General features: G+C 39.9%; 1 protein-coding gene across 1 annotated transcript; it reads right to left on the reverse strand.

Moving 5' to 3' along the window:
• Nucleotides 1–341: 341 nt before the first annotated feature.
• On the reverse strand, nucleotides 342–22707 carry LOC148330664 (cytosolic phospholipase A2 beta-like). The gene is made up of 25 exons (XM_088305159.1): nucleotides 22652–22707; nucleotides 21602–21674; nucleotides 21353–21483; nucleotides 19428–19556; nucleotides 17762–17796; nucleotides 17633–17675; nucleotides 17302–17374; nucleotides 17035–17171; nucleotides 16749–16880; nucleotides 14808–14848; nucleotides 13671–13713; nucleotides 12672–12726; nucleotides 12409–12533; nucleotides 12035–12124; nucleotides 11510–11544; nucleotides 11224–11362; nucleotides 10526–10662; nucleotides 10103–10325; nucleotides 9912–10026; nucleotides 9582–9719; nucleotides 9346–9453; nucleotides 8775–8954; nucleotides 3830–4002; nucleotides 3556–3742; nucleotides 342–1503 (listed from the first exon to the last, which is right to left on the reverse strand). The coding sequence occupies exons 1-25, from the start codon at nucleotides 22652–22654 to the stop codon at nucleotides 1286–1288; spliced, it is 2763 nt and encodes a 920-aa protein (XP_088161285.1). The 5' UTR covers nucleotides 22655–22707; the 3' UTR covers nucleotides 342–1285.
• Between the last annotated feature and the right edge of the window lie 468 nt (nucleotides 22708–23175).

Below are 23175 nucleotides of genomic sequence, written 5' to 3' on the forward strand. Positions count from 1 at the left end.
ATTATTTACTTAAAAGTAATTCATCAGATCCATCTTATTCTAACTCAACATGTTGAAGTAAATCAACTTTGATTTTTCCATTATTTTTTTAAACCTAACTGGTCAGGTTTATCAGTATTAACAAGTGAACTCAACTATGTCAAGTGAAAACTGTTAACCCTTTAGAAGACAACAGACAGGACATACACATTGGGAATAATGAAAGATACACGTGACTTTAATCACTTGGATGCAAGGCAACAAATGCAAATTCAACCTTACCTAGCTAGCTTGCTAACTAGCCTTGTAGGTAACTAGATCTAGATATGTGCGTGTCTGTGTGTGTGTTGATAGGAACAATATATTAATGACAAGAACAGCTCATAAAAGGTTAATTTAAGAGTTGAGACAATTCCACTGTTCTCGTACTCGCTGTGTGCACGATCTTGTGGTCTCCAAGTCCCCACTCTGTAGCAGTCAACATTACATCATCCACAAGTGGAGATCTGTAGATACCACTCTCCTGCAAACAAGCCGGTTGAGTTGGCACAAATACCTATTTGTGCTTCTGTCATCTGTCACAGGGGTCCTCAATCGTGTTCCTCGAAGGGCGGTGTCATGCAGGTTTTCCAGCTCTCCCTGCTGCAACACGGCTGATTCAATCCATCCATCAATTATCTTTACTTCTTCTCATCAGTAGGGTCGCGGGGGTGCTGGAGCCTATCCCAGCTATCTTTAGGGGGACACCCTGAACTGGTTGCCCGCCCATCGCAGGGCACACAGAGACGAACAACCATCTGCGCTCACACTCATACCTAGGGGCAATTCAGAGCATTCAATCGACCTGCCATGCATGTTTTTGGAATGTGGGTGGAAACCGAAGTACCCAGAGGAAACCCAGGCAGGCACGGGGAGAACATGCAAACTCCACACAGGAAGGCCAGAGCCGGGATTGAACCCACGACCGCTGCTGTCTCTCACTGTGAGGCCATCGTGCTAACCAGTCGGGCCTCCGTGCCGCCCTCGGCTGATTCAAATGATCAGATAATCAGCAAGGTCTGCAAAAGCTAGCTAACGATCGTTCACGTGTGTTGCACCAGGGACAGATGGAAAACGGTCAGGACACCAGCCCTCAAGGAACAGGATTGAAGACCCCTGATTGATCAGAAATCTAAAAAAAATCCAAAAGAAATCTCCATCCATACGCTTTGCGCTACACTTGTACTGGGCATTCATATAGCGCCCATAGTCTCATTTATGTGATTTATCAACTTGCATCAATCCAAAAAGTAAAACAATTGAGTATTTATAAAGTTGAACCCTCAGCCATCTTAGCTTTCAAGACGTTATGCAATGTTTCCATGATACATTCTTTGTTGTTGGCAACATTATACGATGTCAAATGCACCAGAGAGTCAAAATCTTCCTCTACGTAAGTGAGATTATCGGTGGTGAAAGGAGAGTTGCTGCTGCTCACGTCCACCTCTCCAGCTTTTATTTCATCCTCAGTTTTGCGCTCCACACCTGTGAAGTCAAAATGAGGATAATCATCATTTGTGACACCCTGATAGAAAAACATAAAACACTCTATAGGCTCATTCATTAAAAATGATCAGTACAACCCCTTAAATTAATAAAACGCAATCAAAATATAGCTTCAACGTTAATCAATGAATATCAGTCAATCAGGAAGTAGTGATGACTGTCAATGGAAAAAGTTAATTATATGGGAAATCTGAAAGATGAGATTTATAAAGGAGAATAAAATAAGCAATGTCACCCATGTTAAGGAAATGTTTGTGGCTGTGCCCACAGACCATAAATCCTCCTTTCTGTATGATTCTTGGCAAGTTGTATATTTTTTCAGGGTTTCAGTCACTATTGGTAGTTTGTATTGGTATTGTCAGCCCATGTAAATTGCTTAATTCACTGCCATGGACATTTATATTTGTTGCAACCTTCGTATACATATCGAGTGAAGGTTATAACCCAGAGTAGTAACATAGCAATGAAGAACTTCAATAGTATTTAATACAAAAAGCGAAAGTGAAAAAACAAAAACTGCAATGTAGAAAAAGGCAGGGACTGGGGAACAAAAAGTGCTACCAAACCAGTAGGGAAAGTGTAAGACTAACGGAAGAAATGAGCAGAACAAATGTTTTATTTACAAAGTACCAACAAAACTGAATAACGAACATGCAACAAAAAGTAATTGATTATGTAAGGTAGTGACTCCAGGTTACCACAGAGTGTCGCCCCTTCACTTCGTTATTTAAGTTGTTAAGCAATATTGGTACTTTTTGTCCAAGTTGGGCCCCACTAGTGTTGCTTGTATTTTTGAGGAGTGGTCCGTTTTGATTCAGTCTGTCTTTGATTTTGCAGAGGACATTAAAACACACCCGTCACAGCCTCAACCAAGAGGCCCGTGCTGTTTCTCTCCGCACCACCACGCAGCCACGACTACGCAACGTAGACCTCAGCAGTGTGCAGAGGCCTTCTGCATCACATTCGGGTTATAAATTACAAAGTACAAATAAATTAGGATTGATAAACCAGAGAATATTACCAGAAAAAAAAACTTGCCACCAGAAACAAGGAGAGACGACTATATCCAAATTGGAGCAAGACAGAATGCACGCAGAAAAACGGGAAAAAATAAATGATCCAGCAACATTCTGGAGTGCTGGTAAACATTAAGACTTAATTTATTATAATTGCACTCAAGTGTGCATGGCCCTGTTAACCCCCCACCTGCGCAGCCTTTGGGCATGCAATCTAGGCAGGTTGCAAGTTATCAAATTTGAACCACTTCTCGTTTGAATTCAGTATATGTATCCATGATATAAACCAAGGCATTACACAATATACAGTTTTGTCTTGTGAAACATAATAGTTATGGTTTCCTTGAGAGGGCTCTATTGCATATCTGTAAATAAATAACTATTTTGTCATCAAAAGCCCTATATCAGTCTTCCTTTTTTTGTTTTATTTGAAGTGTCTCAAAAAGCAAAAGAAAATAAAGTTACGCTTTTAGGTGACATTTTCTTTTCACAAATGCTCGTTTTCTCTGCTTTTTGGTCAGGGACCAGTGTTACTGGTGAAACCAACCCACATTCCACTGATGATGACTATAGAATGGAAAAAGGTATGAACAAACTTTTTCCACCCACTTCACATATATATAAATTAAGAAAAAAAAAATCATTTCCTACTGATCAGCGGTTTGTTCGAGGTTGCAAATGGTCACAAATATGTTGGGAAACATGAACTTGTTCTTTGAAATCTTGACTAATATTGTTTGTCACTGTTAGCGAATGTCTGGCGAAGACCTTAGAGACCATTTGCGACCTTGAACGAACCTGATGAAAAATCAACGTTCCCTAGATTCGCAAATACTCGCAAACCTTTGCCACTCAGTGAGATATGGTTCGTTTCAGACATTCAACATTAAATTTCTCCACTCAGATTTGGTATGTATGTTTTTGAAGGGGTTAAAGATTAGGAGTTTCAATTATCATTTTCGACCGTGAGTTAATTATGGATTCAATCGTAAATAATCATTCAGAGACAGTATACCTGGTTGTTTGAAGTTTTTGAATGAAATATTCACAAGTGGAAAGTGAATCACAATCGGTGCCTTTTGATTCTGCGTATCCTCAAAGATGTAAACCTCTCTCGAAGGTTCTCCTTCCACAGCAGTAAAATCAATATGGGGGAAGGGGATGTCATGGTCTTTACAGTAAGTTGCTGTCGTCTTGAGCTCCTGTTAACATCAGAGTCATGGATGATGATACGAATGCAAAATTCCAATCCCTTTCAAACAGACCAGCCAAACACGGGTTACTTTTACCTTGAAGATGTTGTTTGAGTTCCAGGAATAGTCAAGGGATATAATAATATCCACCTCTCTCTCTGGACGTAGGACGGGAGCACAGCCAACATTTATGTGATGACCAGAATCAATTAGGTGTAGAATGGCGTCACTGGGTGTCAGTGAGTTTGGAAATGCATCAATGTGCCTTCCTGGGAAAAGAATAAATGGTCAATATGTAACAATAAACAGAATTTGATGCAATCCAACAAGTAAGAAGTAAAATAATGTATGTAATGTAAAACCAATCAGCATAACAAAATGGGTTGAAGCCATCCTTCCCTCAAAACGTTGTACACCACGTCCCTTAATGCTGCATGAAAACCTTTTTTTCCCTTCTCAAATGAAGTTACTATGAAATAAGTAAACTACAAAGATGCCATCAGCATGTCATGTCTGTTTTTCGTGAGTTTCAGCCATTCCTCTATGCAGCGCCTCTCAAACTCCATCAGGTGGAATGGGGAGCATCAGGACACAGCATAAGCAGTTTTATAGGGTGGCTAGGGAGGGCAGCTGCCACACCCACGCAAAGTTTTGCCACTCTACCTTCCATCCCAATGAATTTAGGAATACTAAATTAAACAATTTTATATAAATGTTCCTTATATTGTCTACATAGTGTGTATACATGTTTTAATTACCAGTTAAAAATGACTGACAATGTCAATGACAAAACATACGCTAGCATGCACACTAAGCTGAGGTATGTTTTGACATGCCTGCGCCGAATAATACGCTGGACCTGAAATTACGGTAGTCCCACAATGCCCCCGTCATTTCAATCGTTGAGTATAAAGTGGTAATCTCCGACGTTTTAGATCAATATTGGCCATATAATTGTAAGTCTTTCAGTCTTTGCGGTAACAACCAATAAATAGGGTCTAACAAAACCCTGTAGGGAATGGTACGGCATGAACGAGGGGAAAATACCGGCGAAAATGTGACTGCCCTTAAAAAGGGAGCATCCAAAAAGAGAAGCGGATGGTTGAGCTGTAGTCACAACACCCCGGCCTCTCTAGACTGTCACGACAATGATGATTAATCACATTTAATTACAAGACATGACTGAGTGTAATGGCGATCTGTGCATTCCACTGACATGAGCCATTTAGTCATACTGCACTGTGATGTCCTAAGCCGGTGATGGATGTCGAAGCGGGTTTGAACTCTAAGTGGCATGAATACCACTGGTGACACAAGTAATAAAGGTTATATTATACAATATTATTGTATAATTATTAAATAAATTATAAATATTATAAAATATGTATGTCATGTGTGTATTTACTATGTCTAATATATTAACAATTCTTTATAACCAGGGCTGTGCTCACATTCTGCAGCATGCTCTCTTGTTAGTGTTTTTTTTCTGCACAAACTGCTGCATAGTCTTGGGAAGCTGTAGGCAAAAACGTCTTCTTTTCCATTTTGTAGCTTTCAGCCAGAAGCTAGATGGGGAAAAAATTGCATTCTGGAAGTGTGTATGGGTGTATAGCCAAGGGACGAACAATCATGTCACGGAAAGCGCATACTTCTTTTGGTTGCTAGCTCGTCTCTCTCGTCTCTATAAGGACTGTGCCCATCAGTCCTTACCATGTGACACGCATAAAACTTGCCCGCCCAGGGAATGCAGAAAACAAAATCTGAAATTGCAATTTGTGCGTGTGTATGGAGTGGAATACCCACTACCCCGCAACTGAATCACGAACCAGCCCCAGGTAAAGGTTCCTAGAATCCTCAGATCCCTCCAGGAATTCATCCATCCATCCATCCATTATCGTGGCCGTGCTGGGGCCTATCCCAGCTGTCTTTGGGCAGTAGGCGGGGTACACCTTGAACTGGTTGCCCCTCCAGAGATGCACAATGGAATTCAAACTTTGGCTTTGGCTAGGCCACTCAAGACCCTTCAAAGAGTTGTCCAGAATTCACCACTTTGATATATTGGCTGTGTGCTTAAAAGTACATTTCATTCATCTTTCCCTCACTCCCGTCTAGTCCGACCGTTGCTGAAAACGATCCTCATAGCTTGATGTGCTTCCACCCGGCCTCATTGTCAAGATTGTATTTGTTATGTAATGTGTGGTTTCTGGTTTCCTCCAAACATGACACCTGGCCTCAGTTTTCTCAGAATCTTTGTTTTATCAGATCACAGAATTTTGTTGCTTACAGTCTGTACAGTACTTCAGGGGCCTGTAGGCAAACTGCAGGGCAAAAAGTATTTATACGAACAGCATGTTGAGTCTCCCTGTCCTTATGCCACATTGATTTGTTGCTGCTAATCTCTGAATGACTGAACTAAAGGTATTCATGTTTCTTGACGTGCCTGTATTAAATCTTTCTCTCGCATCCGTGCAGGTGTAACAGCAGAATTACAGAGGCTCAAAGCGGGTAGCAGCTCTTCCTTTCCTTTCACTTTCCTTAGAGCTGTCGAGCACCAAAAAGTGTGTGTTTATCAGTTTCTGCTGTTCCTGTCTGATATGATGATTTGCATTTTGTCCGTATATATAATAAAGTAAAAAATAGACACAATACACACACCTGGTTCTACTAGGAAAAAATGCGATAATATACTGCAGTATGTAAACAATTGGATGTTCTGGTCATAAACCGAGAAACAAATGGGGTTTCAAAAGGCAAAAGGTAGACTGTAAAATTCCCTAGTTGGTTTCCTTGGGTCAAGTGGTCCCGCCAGTGGACCTGAGGCATTCAACCCAAATGAATAAGCACAAGGCCAAAGCATTTTGAAAACAAAACATGAAGAAACAAATGACTTATTCTGACCTTAGGCAAAAGAAAAGTCACTTGGGCGACAAAAGCTTTAAAATACTTGAGACTAAAAGCAACGTTGCCTGTGGTGGTTCGGGTTTGGGGGGCCTGGCGAGTTTTTATTGTTTTCAGGTCTCCGGCAGTTTCCAGCCAGGCACGCCTCCGGTTTGAGAAGGCGTCGGCTCCTGCGCACCTGTTGCTCATCAGCGGCAATCACCACCGGTATAAAACCCAGCCTCGCCAGGAGCCAGACGCCGGATTATCCCGTGACCTAACGTGGTATTGGCTCATGACTTCGCTTGCTTCGCTCTCGCCTGATCGCCTGATCGCCTGATCGCCTGATCGCCTGATCGCCTGATCGCCTGATCGCCTGATCGCCTGATCGCCTGATCGCCTGATCGCCTGATCGCCTGATCGCCTGATCGCCTGATCGCCTGATCGCCTGATCGCCTGATCGCCTGATCGCCTGATGCTCACGTCTGTGTGTCTCCTGTATTTTCGTGTTCCCCGTCCAGCCGTCCAGTGCCCGTCCGAGCCAGTGCTCCCGCTGCCTAACTCCGAGTTCCCGATCACCGCCTGCGCCCTGCCCGCTCCGACCCTACCTGCCTGCCGCTTCCGCCGCCTCGTCTGCGTCTTCCCCACGACGCCGATCATCTCGTCCGCGCTCCCTCCGCTACGCCGCCTGCCTGCCTGCCTGCCTCCCGTCGCTCCCGCTGCCTCGTCCCCGGTCCACCTCCAGCGTCCCGCTCCCGCTGCCTCGCCACCAGCCCGCCGATCGCCGCTTCCGCAACCTCGCCGGACTCGCCGCGCCGCTCCACCTCCAGCGCCCCCTTCCCGGGTTCCAATCTCGCTGCTTCTCCGCCTCCCTTCTCAATAAAACCTCTTCTCCTCACCCCGGTTGCTCTTGGGTCCTATTTTCCCTCCACACGGTTCACCGAACCATCACAGTTGCCAACGACTTCAGGACTTACCAAAAACACCAGACACCCAGACTTTGGACCAAAAAGACATTAGGGCCCACCTAAAAGACCAAAATTTTCTTCAAAATGGACAGGTCGCCTGATGTGCGGACTAAATTCCAAATCTGTACATATGTGACTTTAATGAGTTCCGTTTAACGGACTGGATTCATTATACCGTGTGATTACTACCCTCTGCTGGTGAAAGTTTGATACTTCATAGCACTGTGCGGACTGGGAGCATCAATCTCTTACTACCCTCTATAGGTTACAGTCAAAAAAAAAAACTGAAAGTAAAAAAAAACACTTCCTAAAGCACACCACTCGCAGCATCTCTCTGACCAGCCATCTGATTAGCTGAGGCTGAAGCACTCCCAAAATGCTTTGCAGCACTTCAGATATGAAAACCAACATATCATGACTGTGACCTTTGATCCCTCAAGCGACACTTCATCAATGTGTAAAACGGTATCACTACATGGGCTCAGGAACACTTCAGAAAATCAGTGTCAGTTAACACAATTCATCGCTACATCTATAAATGCCAATTAATACTCTATCAGCTCATCAGCAAGCTCTGAAGAAGCCTGATAACAAAACTGATCTTTTGTTGGAGTAGGTAGGACAGCGGCCCTCAAGGACCAGGTTTTTGTCAACAAAACATCGCTCCCTCCTTTTCTACTTTTAACATTAGCATTAGTTTGTGTATTCTTTCAGTTTGCAATGTTATGTCAAGTTAACACTTCCCAATAGAGCTGCACTATTGTTTCCAAACCACATTTTCAGTTCAGTCGTGCACCTGCCATGTCTTTCACTCGCTGTGCTTTTACCAGCTTCAGAGAAATGTCTATACTGACCTTGCAAAAATGCATGGTAAAAACGTTATTTTGGATTAAGTGTTTTCATGCACACCGATCGGTTTGTCAATTGACATAAACTCCCCCTCTCGTTTGGAATAGAATCTTGATCGGAATAAGCTTGATTGGGTCAGAATATGCCCAATAGGGTGTGCACATGAAGCATTTTTATTCTGATACGGCTTTTAAACAGCCACTGTCAACGAGTTGAAGTTTTGCACCTGCTTTTAATCTTTTTGCTCTGTGCCAAAAACAGAGACAAGAGGGAAACCCTTTTCTGAACAAATCATTTTTCCATTCTGCAGCAATGAGCTTTATATCTTTAAAACATTGAGTGCATACCTTTCCAGGCATTGAAGTTGCTATTTGCATTGTAGTTTGAGTGCAGAAGAAGACCATTCATGAAATTGTGTACTTTGGAACTAATTGGGCGATTCCTCAAAAAATCACTGATGATTCCATAGACATCTGTGGATTGATCTATGAGGTGTGTATCAAGAGTTGAAGGCTCATTGTCAGAATCTATCAAAAGGAAGGAAAACAAACATTTAACTTGACAATGGAGCATTAGTATTAAATCACCAACTTCTAAGTATCGATTCAGTAATTAATATTTGTTAAAGTTTGTATTCAAATAAAAGTCTTGCAACACACAACACAAACAACCAAGTTATATAGCAGTTTATTGCCTCCAGCGATACATGATTCCTTGAACTTCTAGTTCTTACTTGTGTTGCATACCTCAATCACATTTTTTTCACCATATGTGACTGTACAGGATGTGGTTGTGTAAGCATATTAAAGTCAACGTGTTGATATAATTACCCGATCTGATGTAACATTGTTTGAGAGTCATTTTTAACTTGCCAGTTTTCTGGCAAATACAATTATTATTATTTAGAAGTAGCTTTACCTATTGTTTTGATATCTGGCCCAAACCATTGGTCTGACTCAGCTCCCAAACCAGTAGCGTGCATGAATAATTCAGTCAGGCTGACTGAAAAGCAACTGCTCCATATACCTAATTGAAAAAAAAAAACATTTTGACTTTAAATTGCTCCTCTCCATATTGTATGAGTATTAAGAGTACAATAGAAAATATATTATTATTTTACACACACATACATGTATATATATGTTTGTTCTTACCTATCAGATAAGGGATGCGGACTTCTGGGAGTTTTTTGACAAGATGACCAACGAAGAACTGACTGCCGAAGTCTTCAGCTCGCACAAAAGTCCCATACTTTTGAAATCCAACTTCATAGGGAGTGAACTCGCACCACTCTGGGAATTGGTAATAAAGAGGAAATAAATACTCTGGGGAAATAACTTAAATGCTCTTTATGTGAAATGCGTTTTATGCTGCCAACATATCAAACTTGTGTTTTGTTATCACTCAGCTTCAATATAAAGAAAAGGATTTGTACAATACCTGGACAATGTCAAATTAGTACAACATCCAACAATGATAATTACCAGCTTCTGAATCAAAGCCTCTCTTCTCCTTCATATTGACTGCAGTGTATATGGGGAAAGGGTTTTGGCCTTCATTTACTGTCCTCTGCTGCTCAGAGAGGGTACTGGTAATTTTCTGCGTGTCAACACATTATGGTTGGCATTTTGGAAGAAAAATAAGGTGCGAATAAAAATAGTGTACAGCTTCTTACCTTACCAAAAGCAATTTGCTCATAAATCAGGCCTGCCATATCCGTGAGTGACACAATGTGCCCTTCATTCATTTTCTCATTCATTTCTCGTCTGTAATATTTAAGTTTCTCTGCAGAGAAAATACTCAGGACACTCTTACATAGCTCTTTCCTTAGTTCTGCGATGGTATGGTCTATGCTGTCCTGTGACCAATTTGCTTCTTGGCACAAGGCAGTCATAGCCCTGTTCATAATGAAAAAACAAATACCAATCAAAGGCCGGCATTAGAGGTGTGCATGTTTCCAAGATGTGTCACTGTTATCAATTTCCAGCAAATTGCCTGATTTCAAAACCAACAAAAATACCCTATGAGTACATATAATTAAATCACAACATAAGACCACTGTACAGTTAAAATGCCCTTTAAAAAAAAAAAAACTCACCAAGTTGATCCAGATACTCCAGTGATATAAGAAACAGTATCTAGGATTTGTATTTCCTTCAGGCTCTTCAAACTACCAAGCAGGCCTGTCATTGCTCTGGATCCTCCCCCTGAACCCACCAATGCTATAGTTGGAACCTAAAAAATGAAAACACAAGAAGACAGCTTGATATGCCAGCTCCAGAGTGAGAGATGCTTTGGATCAATATTGCATTAATTAAATGTATTTTGCTCCTTTCCAATCAGTGTAAATGTTTGACGTTTAAATGATCCAAAGACCCTCCCCTGAAGCTGCGCTTGGTCCTCGGCATCTCGAGCAGCATTTGGTCCACAGACCTGAGGCAAGCTGGGGCGACGCCATTTAAAGATTTAAAAACAAACAGATGTATCGTAAGCGAACTCTAAAGTACACTGGGAGCCACTGAAGGGAGGCCAAGATTGGGGTGATGTGATCCATTTTCCGAGCTCCAGTTAAAAGGTGAGCAGCAGCATTTTGGACCAGTTGGAGGCGCTTGAGGGAGGACTGGCTGACTCCAAAGTAAAGTGCATTATAGTAGTCTCGACTAGATGCAACAAAGGCATAGATTACTGTTTCGTAGTGTTGCTGATAAAGAAAAGGCTTCACTTTAGCCAGCTGACAATGCCCCTCCCCCAAAATAAAGTATTCTTGCTATGGAATCAAATGTAGTTGTTCCAAACCTGATCTGGTGATGGTGGGGAGTCCAGCTCAAAGAGCTTTTGCAATTTTTGCCCCACAATGAGCTTTCTCTTCTTTAAATACTCTTTCTCTTGTTGTGGAATGTCAAAATCAAGACGAACTGCATTGTAATCCTCGATGCTGCGGATTTTCAAGGCAATAACACAATAGCTGAAGTTAACATTTCAATTTGTATGGTGTAGCACACAAGAGAATGCCCTTCTTGTAAGAAGTGCAACAAATTGAAGTTTGCATTTTAAACGTAACAGCAAAAAGGAGGATGTTTACCACTCATGCGTCTCAACATTTAAGTCCACTGTGTCCTGTGACAAAGGAAAAACACGTCATTCTAGAATTCCTAAAGCAACTGTCTGTATGAATCCATCCATCCATTATCTGTACCACCTCTCCTCACAAGGGTCGCGGGGGGTGCTGGAGCCTATCCCAGCTACCGGTGGGCAGTAGGCGGGGTACACCTCGAACTGGTTGCCAGCCAATCGCAGGGCACACATTCACGAACAACCATCCACGATCACAAACACCATGGAGGGATTTAGGGGGTTCAATCAAATGATATATATATATGTATATATATATATATATCACATGCGAACACTGAGTAAGGGTAAAATGGTGTCAAATCCTTATACAATGTATGTTGTAGTTTTACAAAGCGAGAGTATTTTTTAGCCTGAAGGAATTTTTTTTTTTTTTTAAATATGACATTTGATTATGGATGGCTTTATTTGGTGTAAGCAAGCCGGTTGGTGTCATGCCTGACTGAAGTTAACAACAAAGAAAACACACTATTACCTGATCAATGACAAGGGAAATTTTGCTTGTGTGTTCAGGTGGTAGTGGCTGAAGCCTTGTAGGACTCGTGGTGATATCATCAGCAGAGGACTGAAAGACGCCAATATAGGTACAATGGATATAAACTTTATCACTTTAATCAGATTTGAAGAAAAGCCATGCATGGCAGTCTAGAGGCAAATAGAACCACAACACACTTTACTTAAGACTGCATAGTTGTTCAATATACTGAAAATAAAAATGCAGATTTCATTCTCAAGATTACATTTGATGACCTTTTGAAGAAAACCTACCGTACTCATCATGAGAAAATTGCACACAAACAAACCCGACACACATATGGAGGTGCAGAAAATTTGGAGACAGTCACTCACTGAAACGCCAAGTTCGGTCTCCAAATCTCTGTTGACGTAGAAACGCAGTTTGGTGATCTCCTTTGCTACTAAAGTCTGATTTTCAGGACAGGCACCTCGAAGCTTCATCACTTTACCCAGAGAATCTATGGAAAAGTATACAGAAATATATTGACTGATGAAATAGTTGAATCTCTTGCAATAGTTTGATATTTCTCAAAACACATTGTTACTATTTCTAGCATCCAGCAGTATGTACATTCCGTTGTCATAACATACAATACCAGATTTGCTTAGTAGCGTGTCAACATTGATGTCCAAAACAGAGAATGGTGCAGCCTAAAGGAAAGACATGTTAGACATATAAGTATTATTGAATGTGCAAATGTCAAGATGAACACTAACGACTCGATTACCTACTTAAATACGATGCACTTAGACACTAAGGGCCCTGTTTTGGTAGGTAGGGGCCCGTGCGCTTGGCGTAAAAACGGAAGCATCGCCATTTTGGGTGCTAGGGCAAGTTAAGTCTAGCGTGTTTGGCACCAGGATGTGCGTCACAGAACGCCACGGTGCATGTTGCTGATCATTTGCTAACAGAAAACACTTTGAGGGTCAGTTAAAAGAAAGGCGCAACTCCATTTTCATGCTGGAAATCTTGTTTAGAGTGTTTGTCAGTTTGGTAGATGCGCTTCGCTGGGTGATGCGACCTAATTTGGTAACAAAAAGTAAACAAAAATCTAGACTACCAAAAAGCATGTCTAACTCATGGTGCACAATTTTTGTGTATTTGATCGAGGCGCAGGCAGACGGATAGGGAGCTCCGCGGACGTGTGGGGTGGATATTATCTAGTTCATTCATAAATATGATAACAATGTGCTATATGATTGGGTTGTCACACACAGTTGCACGATCATGGGTGCAAGGCGGTGTCTAATCGCCTACAACACGTGCAGCCGACAACATCAACCGCAAGGGGAGATCTTGCAGTTTACATGCCAATAGCATGCATAGACCCCGGCGAGTCTGTTTCTGTTTCTGCAATGTCGAGCATGGCATGGCTGCTGATTTTAATGCAAATGAGGGACAGAGCTTGGATTGGCCGGAATTTGGCTAGGTTCAATCCCAAAATGTTGCAATGTGCGCCAAAATAATAAAGAAAAGAAAATTCGCACGCACACACACAGTAAGACGGTGCTTTGCACAAGACTTTCACTGGGAAAGCAAATAGGGCCATCAGTGTGCTGTTTTAAGTGCACATGGTACTTTTGATGTGTCTTACCAGGAGGATGCCATTACTGAGGTATTCAGAAGGGGGTTCCTCACTAAGAAGAAAATAGGAGTTAGCTGCTGTTGTCTACAAGATGTGTCATAAAGATTCTGGGACTTGTGTCACAAAAGATACAGTAGATCTGAAATCCAAAGTACAAACTATGAGTTTTCCACTAAAATGGGGGCCAATGACTCAGCATGTCAACAAAATGATCCTCCAGGGTTTGCTTCATTCAGTTTTCGAGAAGAGCTAGTTGTGGCAGGACAAGTGGCGGCTTCTTCACCATAACAATGCTGAGAGCATCCAGCATTCCTAACGGAGAAGAACATCCCTGTGTTGGAGCGACCTCTTTAATAACCCGACCTGTCTCTATGTGACCTTTTTCCTCTTTTCCAAGTTCAAGGGGAGTACATCCTTTGAGATGTTTTGAAGCTGCAGATGACAGCAAGCTGGCCGTGATTATGGAGCTGCGGAGGATACTGGAAGAGTCCTTCCATTTGTGCATGAAAGTGTGGCATGGTAAAATCACTTCAAAGGGGAGAACTTGTAGTTTGGATTTGAAACAGCATATATGTCTGGTGTTAGTCTTCTATGTCCAACTATTGTCTATATGTATATTTTTCTCACGAATTGGGACTAATGGTCAGCTGGTTATTATTGCACACGATTCCATCCATCCATCCATCATTTTACTGTACTGCTTATCGTCACTAGTTTGACGGGTGTCATTGTGATTGTACCAACCATTGGAAGTGAGGCAGGTTACACCCTTAACTGGTCACCATAATGGTGTAATAATTTAGCTAATAATTTGTAATTCGTAATCATTTGTTTTTAGCAAATTAAATGAACGGTTGAGCAGTATTTTGGGTAGGTGCTGTGTTGAGAAAAAAACAGCACAAAAGAATGATATCGCAATATAAGACGCACTCTAATAACTTTAACAATTATGTTATGTTTAGTAACTCAAACAAGGTGGCAATTTTTCAATTTCCTGAAAAGTAGTGGTTTTGGAAAGGTAAGGATTCTGCTCGAAAGCGAAGATATCTTTTGTGACACCAGTCCTGGAGCTTTTCTGACACCAAGTATTCCTCTCACTTGAGCCCAAGTTGATTATTCCAATTGCATTATAGGTCAAGATTTTACCTGGAGAGCATCTCAAACTGTATTAAGATGTGGTCCACTGTCTAAAAAAAAACCATTAAAATGTGTTAGAAACATTTTTCATCCGAAAAAGTTTTTTTTTTAATTCAGAATTCTGAATAATAGACAAAGTTAGATATTGCTCTCTTTTGTGTGGCTCACACCTCATAGAACGTTGATGAGACCTAGGTGTAGTATGAACTTTAAGGGCATCGAACTAAAGTGTTTGCCGCACACTGGAGCTATCTGCTGAGTAAAAATTAAAATTAATTTGAGACCTTTTTCTTGGCATATAGCTCGCTTTGTGTGTGTACTTTTTTTTAATACATTTTTTGCCTCACAAGGCCTTACGACGAATATCTAACATGCTTGCTATTTTTCACCTCACAAGTTGAAAAACCCACTATGTGCATCTACCTGAGCTCCGTGCTGAAGACGGGCCAGATGCGGCCAATCAAAACTCTGTTCACATATTTTAAGATGGCATCCCCAGCAAAGTTATCAGGTCGATAAGTGACCAGACATTGCTGCAAACTTGACCTAAAAAGTGTATTCCTCATTTTATCTGTGAAATTCATAGTTTCCTGCCGGCAGTTATCAGTTTTTTTAAATCAATAAATGTTACGACAGAAAACTCAGGCTTACTGTATCTTACTGTATCCCAGGGCTTACTGTATGTTCTGAGTAAATAGTCTCATAACCTTTTGCTCAGCAGGTAGCAGCAGACTAACAGCTATAGATCAACAAAGGAGAACGGGGGAAAAAAAGGTCTTTGACCTTACCAACGCAAGCGACACAAAAAAAGCCTGCAACACACGAGTCGACCTTCTGTTTTTCCGCTGATGGCCGTACAGTATCGAAATGAATTAATTTAAAATCAAATGGCTTGTGTATTCAATTGATTGTCAAAAACTTAAACAAAGGACATTTTTGCCTTAATTATAGTTAGTTTTCATTATATAAATGTAAAAATGTAGTGTTGGTTAGTTTTTGTTTATTTTTTTAAATCAATTTCGTTTTTATTTGATTTGGTTAATGAAAATGTTTTTTCAATTTTAGTTATAGTAATTTCCTTAACTAAAATAACCTCGGTGTGTTGGCTAAGAACTTGTGGCTGATGTTCGCTCATCACTGCACTCTGGTGGTCAATGTCTACTAAAGTCTCTCATAATAAAAGACATCCTCATCACTGCATTTAAACAACGCTGATCCTATAAACTATGGAGGACTGAAAGTGACTAAATTAAATCAATAAATAAATACACCATAAAAGGTTTAATTAAAATTGTTGTTAATTCATTAATTAAATTTGGAATTAAATTAATAAATGTGTCATTAATTAAATTAGCAATGATTATATTTTTAAAAATCGATATCATGAATTATGTGTTTAATTAATTATTTCTGTATTTAATTAATTAATTATTAATTAATTATTAGCGATTTTGACAGTTAAAATTAGATTCATGAAACGCTGCAACGCAGGACCATGAAATAATTTATTAAATACAGAAATAATTAATTAAATACTGAAGTAATTTATATTTTTCTTACATACAATCATTGATAATTTAATTAATGACACATTTATTTATTTAATTCCTCATTTTATTAATAAATGAAACATTTAATTCATTAATGACAATTTTAATTAAACATTTCATGATGTATTTATTTATTTTATTTTGGCACTTTCATTCCTCCATAATATACTGCTGACATGATCCAACACCACATTAAGACTTTAAAGTAATTGCAAATGTGTTGCACAATACTTGAAACCTTGTTGCATCCAATTGCAGTTATGAACAAATCCCACAATGCATGGATGAAACAATGCTGTCCGAGTACGTTGGGTCTTCATGGTCTTGAAAATAAAGTGTGATACAGAGACAAGCCTGAGCACGAGACGCCAAAAAGCGAGCTACTTTTGTCTGCTTTTACCTCTGGATGTAAGGTGAATGCCATTGTTTCTTTCTTCTCGAGCGTGAGGGTGCTGATGTCAAACAGAATGGTTGAAATGAGGTCATCTTGCAAAATTGGGTTCTCATCATGGAGCTTGATTTCTAAAACATTCTGTAGAAACAGTGGAAAATCTTTTTTTTGACAGGCCGCAGCCTTTGAATTATTTTCTGCGGTACAAAAAAATTTTTTTACGCAAAACCCCAAACTTTAGAATAATGAATTTTACAATAATCAGCCCCAGTCTATTGACTTTATGTGGACTTACTTTCAGATGGGAGGGGACCCTGAAGGTGAATGTTTCATTCCACTCCGGGTTGTAGTTATTGGACACTGTTTTTGTGCTGAATGCACTTGCCTTTGCCGTAGGCAGACAAAGGGTGACATAAGAGTCTGGCTGTGTAACTGGAACATATAGAAAGAAAAAGAAAGAAGAAACATGGTTATAAAACATCATATTGGAAAGTAATCAACTGTCCATTCAATTCAATTCAATGTTTGACTTCAGAATACATGAAGGGAAAGCCGTACTTACAGTAATCGTTGGAATAATGGGTTTTGGCTTTTAGTATGGTAACATTTAATTTCCAGTAAGGAACCACTTCCTTCTGTTGAATGAGGAAAAAAAATAACTTGAAAAATGCAACACATGATACCATTTAGATTTTCTTAATTGATAGTATTTCTATTATAACATGTGGAAAGCACTTTGTTACAGCTCCAGCTGTTGTAAAATGTGCGATGTAAATAAAGTTATATTGTATTGTATAACTACTGACTAGATGGCATCATCACGCAAAAATTGTTTCTTCTCATAATAATTAACCAAGATTGTGTGTCGTAAACTACATTGGTCAGTCTCTTACCCCCAAATGAGACTCTTTGCGGGGACCGACACCTTTCATAATACTAAAGGAAAGAAAACAAAAGGATTACAAAAGGCCATGCGTTTTCAGCAGAAATGTTATGTAAAATAGACTAAAAGTAAATGTTACCTCTCCCGCATCTCAAAGGCGATCCAAAGTTTACCCTTTAAACATGGAGAAAAAAGATTGGTATGGAAATCTAGTTATCTATCTATCTATCCATCTGTCTCTCTTGTCTGTCTGTTAAGGCTTCTGGTTTCAAAAATGTATAGAAGGATAGCTCCTTATTATATTTTTTTATTGGGAAGTCAAGTGAATAATGTCTTTATAATAATGTGTTCCATGCCTCCCCACTAGTCTGAACACAGAATTCAGATTAATGTTGCACCCCCAAAAAAATCAGCCCGTTTTTTTCCATCTCAGGTGACAACCAATTTGCCTTGGATAGCCAATTGTTGTCGACTGAAAATGACATCACAACGCCATAGGGCTCTGACAACAACCGTCAGGGCAAATCTGAATTCTGCCTTTGGTCGTGAGACATTTGCAAAAAGAATAAAAGTGCCAATGCCAATATAGTACAGTCATCCATTTTCCATACCACTTGTCTTAACCAGGTTTGTGGCTTATGGATCCTGGATCTTATCCTAGCTGATGTGGACTAGTCACCAGCCAGTTATCGGCACATTTGGTACAAAGGACCAATCAGACTAAATTCACATTAGTTTTCAGTCTTCACTTCAAGTAAGAAACTTAATTTCGGTGTACAGGAGGAAGCTGGACTGCCTGGAGAAAACCCTCACAATCACAGGGAGAACATAATAACTCAAAAAAAGAGGTTCAAATCCCAAATATCGGGACTGTAAGGAAGACCTGCCATTATCACGACATATGTGTGAAGTGTAATACAGGCCAATATGTCCTGCATTTTAAATCTGTTGTATCAGAATATAACAGTATGACGATGCACTCTGCCTGTCATAAGAAAAAAGAAAAGTAAAAAATGAAACAAAAAGAAAACACTCCATTTATAATTTGTCATCCAAAACCACAGTGTAACTAAATACATGGTAATTGGTCCTGTGAAAAGTGGACTATTTTTGGAATTTAAAAAAGTTATTTTGTTGCATGAATGGCAACAGGTGGATACACATGCGTATCACCTTCGGCCGTATGTACAGTATGTCTGTACGATACGGTGGTGGCATCAACAAAGACATAAACGCATTTCTAATTAATACATAATGAGAATAATGATGTAAATATACTTCCAGTGTTTGTGTACTGTAATCAAACCAGAATAAGTAACATGACAAATTTTCTGTAACGGTGGGCTTAAACATTTACACACTATTATGTCTGTCAAATCTAAAAACATTGAAAAGCAATTTCTCAGTCTTTTATTTAACTGTTTGTGAAATTTGTTCTCACGTGTTCGGTTTGTTCATATCCTGAGCATCTCCTGGTTCTGAACACACTCCCCACTCCCATCACTCCCACCTTGTTCAGTGACCCCTCCGCCTCCGTACCTTGAGTAAATGTATTTCAGAACTGCTCATTGGATAGATCTATGAGTATGCTATTGCCATTTGGGCGCCGTACATTTTGAACAAGAACATGGTCTATTCAACCATCATATTCTGCTTTTCTAGAGGCTGTGAAGTTGGAGATTTCTAACCATCAACAAACAAAAATACATTAGAACTATGAGTTTCAGCTTGAAATCTTTTGAAATTTTTTGGAACATTTAGTTGTATTATGATCATCATGGATAACTGTTGCCTATTTACTGTACCTCGGGCTGGATGGGAAATTCCTTGATTTCCTTCTTCCCCACTGTCAGAGTGCTGATATCAAATATGATTTTTTGAATCACATCATCATACATGGGGTCCTCATCATACAGATGTATCTGTAGAGTAGTCTGGGAACAAAGCACATTTCCAGTTAAATATAACTTATACCTGTAAAACATTTGATCAACACAAGACTTTAAGACTCATTCGTCACACACATGCTTAAGTTATACTTGTACAACATTTGTTTCCCAGTAATGGAGGTTTTATTCGCCAGGATTTTGATTTCTGAAATGGTTTTCCTTTTTTTTCCTTCCTCTGAGAAACAGTGGGTGTCTGGGGCGTGCTTGACGACTGTCTCTTCTGAGCAGATGTAGAATCCATTATGGAGAAAGTGTAGCTTCAGGTAGCGACTTTGTGAGACAATGACGAGAACGCGTATGACTCCCACATCTATATTACCCCCTATCTTGTTGCCACCAAGCTGAAGGGTCATAGGATCGTCCTGGTCTGAGTTGAGGGACCTGACAAAGCATTGATAAAATGACCTCCTGTGAAAAATGAAATTATCGGACACTTTCATCAAACTGCCATCTCCTACGCTCACTGGAGTGGTTTGGATCTGAGTGTCAAGCGGTGGGGATGGACATCAGCACCTCCACATATGAGGCCGTGGTCCCCAGCCAGAAATGGATGGAGTGCCCTCTACAAGGAATTGTGGAGGAGTTCAAATACCTTGGGGTCTTGTTCACGACTGAGGGAAGGACGGAGAGGAAATCAACAGGCTGATTAGCGCGGTGATTCAAACTCTGTTAGAGTGAAGATGGAACTGAGCCGTAAGCCAAAGTCATTGATTAACTGATGCAGTCACATTTCCATGTTCACCAACAGTATGATCACAAGATATGGGTCATGACAAAAAAAAAAAACATGAACACAAGTAGCAAGAAACTCTGTTTTCTAGATGAATAGGGAGCTCGGAGTAGAGACTGCTTTCCTGCATTGAGAGGTGGCAGAAAGGAGGCCTGGAAATCTGGTTTGGATGATTCCTGGTTGCTTCTTTGCTGAGAGAAGGTCAAGGATAAACTGACAATGTCACCCGGCTGGCCTGGGTATGACTCTGGGTTCTCCAAGACGAGATGGGCCAGGTGGCTGGGGAGAAGGAAGTCTGCATTTTTCTGCTTGATTGCTGCACCCTTGACCGTGAATTGTGAAAATCTCTGAATATTTGACACCCATTATAATCGCATTAAAAATAATATATGCACATATATATATATATATATATATATACTCTTAAATACTCACAGATATACCATGGAAAGGAAAAAATATAATTTTTTAAATCTGCATTTAGATGAATCTGTGTGTGCCGAGGCACAAGTATGAGAGGAACCTTTGTATATCTCTTTACCATGCACGTAGACTTGCCCCAGCTTGTTCTTGTATCCGAAAATCCTGCCAAGTCATGGCTTGCATTTGGTTTCAGTAAAAGGTTCCCCAAGTTCACAAATGCTTCAACTCTTTTTAAATGAATTCTTTGTTGCTTGCATCATCACTAATTATGATGATTTCTGTGCAGGTGACACAGGTTCAGTTTTCACTCAATGATGGTGAAAAGGGTCGTTTGTTTAGATGTGCATTTCGACAGACAGGCTGACAGATTGATTAGTTATTTGCAAAAAAAATTATAAAAAAATAAAATAAATAATAAATAAAATAATTAAAAAAAAAAAACTAGATTCACGTGGGGACTGGACAATAGTATAGATTTGTGAAAAAATATTAAATTGACGTGAACGTGGAACATTCCCATCTGACAGTAATGAGATGCAACAGTTTGAAAAAAAATCGTAGCCCCTTGGGAAAGATAAAGTTATTAGTAACAGATGTTTCAATATCTTGGAATCATCAAAGGTCACACCTGGAGATAACTACGGAGTTGGAAATCAAAAGTTTGGTTCCACTCTGGGTTTTTGCTATTGGCCACAGTATTTGTCCTAAAAACAGTTGCAGGTGGGAAAGTCAGGGTGACATAGCAATCATCCTCAGAATCTGAAATGTAATACATAAATATTAGTAGTTGAGCAAAATCTCAATTTAACATAAAAAAACATTAACAGCATGACATATACAAAAACATCATTCAGAATATAATTATGTTCTCACATACAAATATCAGTTGAGCGAATGTTTTCTGCCCTCAATATGGTGACACTCAGTGTCCAAGAGGAGATGGAGTCATTCTGTAAAATCACACACAAAGAAGAAGTAAATATAGGCAATATTAGGCAATGTCACAATAATTTAAAGCACTCCTGGGATTGATGTAATGTTGTTATTTATCACGATTACAGGAGATGATAGATGTAACAGAATCAACATTAGGCACAGTGTAGAGGCCATTTTTTTGTTAGCATACTGCATATGCATATGAAATGTCATGTCATTATCCACACCGCTTATCCTGTCCAGAGTCGCGGGAGGGTGCTGAAGCCTATCCCAGCTGACTACGGGCGAAAGGCGCACTACACCCTGAACTGGTTGCCAGCCAGTCACAGGGCAGACATAGACACCGTCACTGAGTGGGAACGGAACTCGGGCGAGTGTACCAGTACACCATCAGTGACACATGCATATGAACTAAAATACCAATTTATTACTTTATAGAAAACTACCCGAACCGTAATGCAAAGTAAAATATGAGCAGTTATAGTGAGTGTTCCTCCACCCACCAAATTTCTAACATGCATGACAAATGAGCAGTAAATACACAACAACAATAATTGCTACCATCTCAAATTACATATTTAATAACAGGCTTATATTCTACAGCAATCAAAAAATGTATTTCTCAAAACTAGTACAATGTTGTTCACCACTGTATTAAAATATGCAATACGATGTTTTTGCATAACCAGTACAAGATAGTCCATATACTTTAGTTTGTGAAAAAAAAGAAGAGTGCAATTAGTAACAATTTAAAATTGGTATGAAATTTATGTTACCATGTTAATACAGACAAAATACTGACTATTGAGTGGATTTAATTCTCAATGAAGAATGTAGTAATAATATAACAATAACGAACCAGAGTAAATCACTCAGGTGCTTTAATGGTTGTAAGTTGTATTAAATAAGAAGAAACGTTTACACAAAAAAAAACAACAACAACTCTAATTACAGTACACTGACACGAACTTAGTACCAAGTTAGTACTTACCATTGCCTTTGGGAATATTACAGCTCACTATAGCTTAATGTGAGTGTCTCCTCAGGGCTGCAGATGGATTTTAAATGACCCGTGATCCAAATAACCCTAGCAGGTATCCGGGTTTCTGGGTGGGTGTCTCTGAAAGCAAATATTTCCCTCCAGCAACACAACACATTCCTGTATAATGACATGCTCGGTGTTGGGGAAAGTTCATTTTCTCCATGAACTAGCAAAGGTGGGCGTCATCAGTCCATCACTAAGAAGCCATCAGCATTTCAGGCCGACCCACGTGGGCCCAGTCCGACCCTCGTCTGCGCCAGCCAATTGGTGTCCAGAACATAATTTCCACGTCACACACAGGCACCGCACAAGTAGTCACACAGCCAAATAAATAAATAAAAATAAAATAAAAACAAGAGATACACACACGCACTTTGTCTTCTTGTATTCAAAGAAGTATTTATTAAAGATATAAGAAAAGATGAACTCTTTATGCAGAAGTCTTACCACCGAACGAGAATGAACAACAAAGA

The sequence above is a fragment of the Idiotropiscis lumnitzeri genome, chromosome 9, assembly GCF_059441095.1.
Source record: "Idiotropiscis lumnitzeri isolate Australia: NSW breed Sydney's pygmy pipehorse chromosome 9, RoL_Ilum_1.0, whole genome shotgun sequence".
NCBI lineage: Eukaryota > Metazoa > Chordata > Actinopteri > Syngnathiformes > Syngnathidae > Idiotropiscis > Idiotropiscis lumnitzeri.